The 3,612-nt window shown below is 30.1% G+C and overlaps 1 protein-coding gene across 1 annotated transcript; it reads right to left on the bottom strand.

Moving 5' to 3' along the window:
* Nucleotides 1–750: 750 nt before the first annotated feature.
* Nucleotides 751–3,117, bottom strand: LOC132758654 (uncharacterized; the record flags this gene model as incomplete). The annotated part of the gene is made up of 4 exons (XM_060750343.1): nt 751–1,016; nt 1,646–1,791; nt 2,035–2,113; nt 2,956–3,117. Coding segments are annotated over 4 exons (653 nt in total), but the record flags the coding sequence as incomplete, so codon positions are not given.
* Between the last annotated feature and the right edge of the window lie 495 nt (nt 3,118–3,612).

Here is a 3,612-nt window from a genome sequence, read left to right as displayed (position 1 = left end):
ATTTGTCATATCGCATGGACGTTAGTAAACGGTAAAATAAGAAAGAGGACAAGTTACCTATAGTGTAATAGTCAAACAAAACCATACTAAACTGAACGTGACGTGACGATTGACCTTCTTAATTAAGTTCCAAAAATATTCTTAACAAAATTTAGATTTTCAATTAAACTCTTAAATAAAAAAGCGAAATCAATTCCGATAGTTGTCTAAATACCGTAGTAGGAAAAGTTATTTTTAATAAAAAAGCGTTATTATTATGCGAAGCTAATCTTTAAGATCAAATGCCACGAAACTATCGTAAAGATATACTGTGCCAAATGGACAATGCTTCGGCAGACATTTCTTGCAACTGATAATTAAAATTTTGAATTTGATTACAGTCAACTCTTTTTAGCTTGATCTAACATAACTAGAATGCCATGTACTTTCAAAGTTTATAGAAGACCAATTCAGATACTGACGTGCAATCCAATTAAAGACATCTGCTCAATGAAATACAATTTGGACAGACCAGTAAAGATTTGTTAAACATGGCACTGAATAATATAACACCATTGACCAAAGTTGACAAAATTTGATACATAGTAATGAATCAAGATAAACTCGTATTAAGTCACAAAAAGAAGTGAACTTTTCACAAAGTTTCAATCCAAGCCCAAATATTATTCATTTTACTTGTCATTAAATTATACATATATAAGTGGACCTTTATTTATAAAGAAAAGAAAGATACAACTTTAAAGTGTATATCTACGTACGTATAAAAGGACACAAGCTTAGTTGGTTGGTGTCTGTGAAACACACAAGTAAACCATATCCATTTGGGTCCCGACAAAAATTTCCTTTTATGGATTTATACTTTGTACAACATGGAGGCCATGGTAAACAATCTTCGCCGTTTATACTCGTATTTAAAGTTCCACGGTAATCGCCTGTGCGTATCTGTTCATTCACAATTTTCCAGTCATTGCTGCTATATTTCTGATATCGTACATTGTTTTCTGATATTGCCGAAACTAATAAGATATTAGAAACTTAAACAGTATTCTAATCATATACTTATTTGTTGAAATGAATAATATATTGAATTTCCACTTGTCTTTTTAAATTTTTTAAACGTTGGAATGATGAATATTGTTGTGCATAAATGTAAACTTGGCAATGAGAATTAAGTAAGTATCAGCGATTGTACTGACTTAAGACATATCTTATATACAAGCATCTTTGTTATACATGTATATCAAAATATATGCCTGTACTAATGTTTCAGTCATTGTGTTTACCTGACAAAAAAGCCTTGACATTATTGATAGTACCATTTGTCAATTTGTACGTCAAGAAATACTTGATTTCGTTTCATAGAATGTTTAAGTGTGGAATTAGTCGATTAGAACGATTCACTCGCTTATATACATTATCTAATAAATTCTACCTTTGTGTTAATACATTTCTTCTACATACAACATTGCACACGTTGATAAAAATAGGTACATGTAATTGTGTCAAACATCGCAGAGAAGACGATTCTAAGAATGTAAGATTCTTCAATGCAAGTTTATTTGATACAAATGTTAACTAATAAATTTGCAAATTTTACAACCATATATGTAACATTTATGTAAAGATACAGTTTGTATATGCTTACCGTCAGCTTCATTTTCTATAGCTGTTTCACAGACAAAATAATCTGCAAGAGTTTGCAAACAGTCTTCGGCCTCCCAAGTATTGTTTGGTTCATAAAACTGGTAGTTCATTCTAACACAGTCTCCCCCAGTAGGTTCTCCTTGTTTCCTATCAATGAAATAACATATACTGAAAGTAAGCTTATGTTTAATACAAACCTAAAAACAAGCAGACATTTCATTATTATTACTGGATAGATTTTTTTTTATAAAAATGACGGTGTATGAAAATCTTATGGGTTAATCTCACATTCCACGTGTAAAACTTCTTTCCGTCTTTCTTACACATGCACGATATTCACCCTTCTGTTAACAACAAACTATTTATTTTGAAGTTATGAAAACTACTGACCATGCATTATATATAACATATGAGAGATCGTTCCAGAGAAATTGATTATTGGTAAAGGATGTCTTACGTCTGTCAAGCCCTGAAAAATATAAACATGACATGAAACGAAATTTTTTAAGCCACTCTTCGTTTTAAGTTGAATGTCAGATAGTAGATGTGTTTCAAACATTTTTTTTGAACAACGAAGCTTAGTTTATGAAATTTATTATCTCACAAAGTTTGAAATTTATAGACCAGTCTAAGAGTCTTTCAGATTGTGACAACAATACTTCAAGTACGGTATTATCCGAAACTGCTCAAAGAACCACAAGATCAAAACTACTAGAACGACTTATTCTTCTACACTTTTTCCATAATTCATGCCATCTAGTATAAGCGCAATAGAGATTTATAATTAAATTGTGAAACCATCACATAGACAAACAAACAAAAAAACATCGTTTTTTTAATATATATTCCACGGTATGAAGAAAACAAAAAGAATAAATTTACTAAAAAAACAAACCGATATGGGCATAAAAGCTGGCATTCATTTTTTCTGATATGACTTGAATTTCTCCAGACATATCAAAATATCGTTTCTCCCGTAAGTTATACTTGACAAACTGAAGTTCTTCTAAAGAATTTATTGATACGAGTGTCATATATCGTCTCCAACATTCAGTGTGGGCATTTTGCCAAGTTGTCAACTCGGGAAAAAAGCTATAGCATTTCTTAAATTTGAAGACACATACTGCAAGAAAAAGAACAAATGTTTTATATATACCCAAAAATAGGTCAACGTGACACAGAATTTTAATACATTTAACGTTACAAAAATGTATAAATATATACTTATTTGATATATTTATAACATTTAAGCTTACAAAGTAAAAAAGCTATTGAATTATAATCAAAATGGCATGATTGACACGTTCTTACCTGGACAATTTCCAGCCCCTACACATTTCTGAAGACCAATGTCATCTCTTAAACAATATCTGGTATCATTAAGGATGCAATGTCTTGTACGCTCTCTCGTCCCTACTCCACAATCTGCAGAGCAGTTTTTCCAAGCTGACCAACTACTGTACTCCGAATTTTCTACAAGGAAATCAAAAGAGCGGAATATTCAAATGACAGGAGCAGATAACAAATCAATGCCTGACTTCACAATAAACGCTTAAGACCAACATAAAAAAACTTAAAATTGTAAAAAAACAATGAATACCAACTTGAGATGAGGAAATAAATCACAAATATATTTAATTTTTTAGAATAGTTTTATTAATAAATAGAAAAGTCGCTATCTAGAAAATAGACCAACTCTTTCTGATTTATACGTATATATATTGATATTATAATACTTGATCTTGTAACTAATCGGAATTGCTGATATTTGTTTTAATCATGATTGACATTTTACGAAATTTAATTTCGTACGAACTATAAAAAAGAAATACATATTTGTCAAATAACACATATCTTTTATTCTGCAGTGAAAGGTCGTTACACAATAATTCATATTTACTTACCTAGCAATTTTACATTACTTGTTTAACATTACGTATTTGTTTGTTTGTAATAATTTTTATAGTA

This window comes from Ruditapes philippinarum, unplaced genomic scaffold (assembly GCF_026571515.1).
Source record: "Ruditapes philippinarum isolate M1 unplaced genomic scaffold, ASM2657151v2 ctg1726_1_1_1_1, whole genome shotgun sequence".
NCBI lineage: Eukaryota > Metazoa > Mollusca > Bivalvia > Venerida > Veneridae > Ruditapes > Ruditapes philippinarum.
The sequence above is the reverse complement of the archived record's forward strand: the minus strand, read 5'-3'. Positions and strand labels throughout refer to the sequence as shown.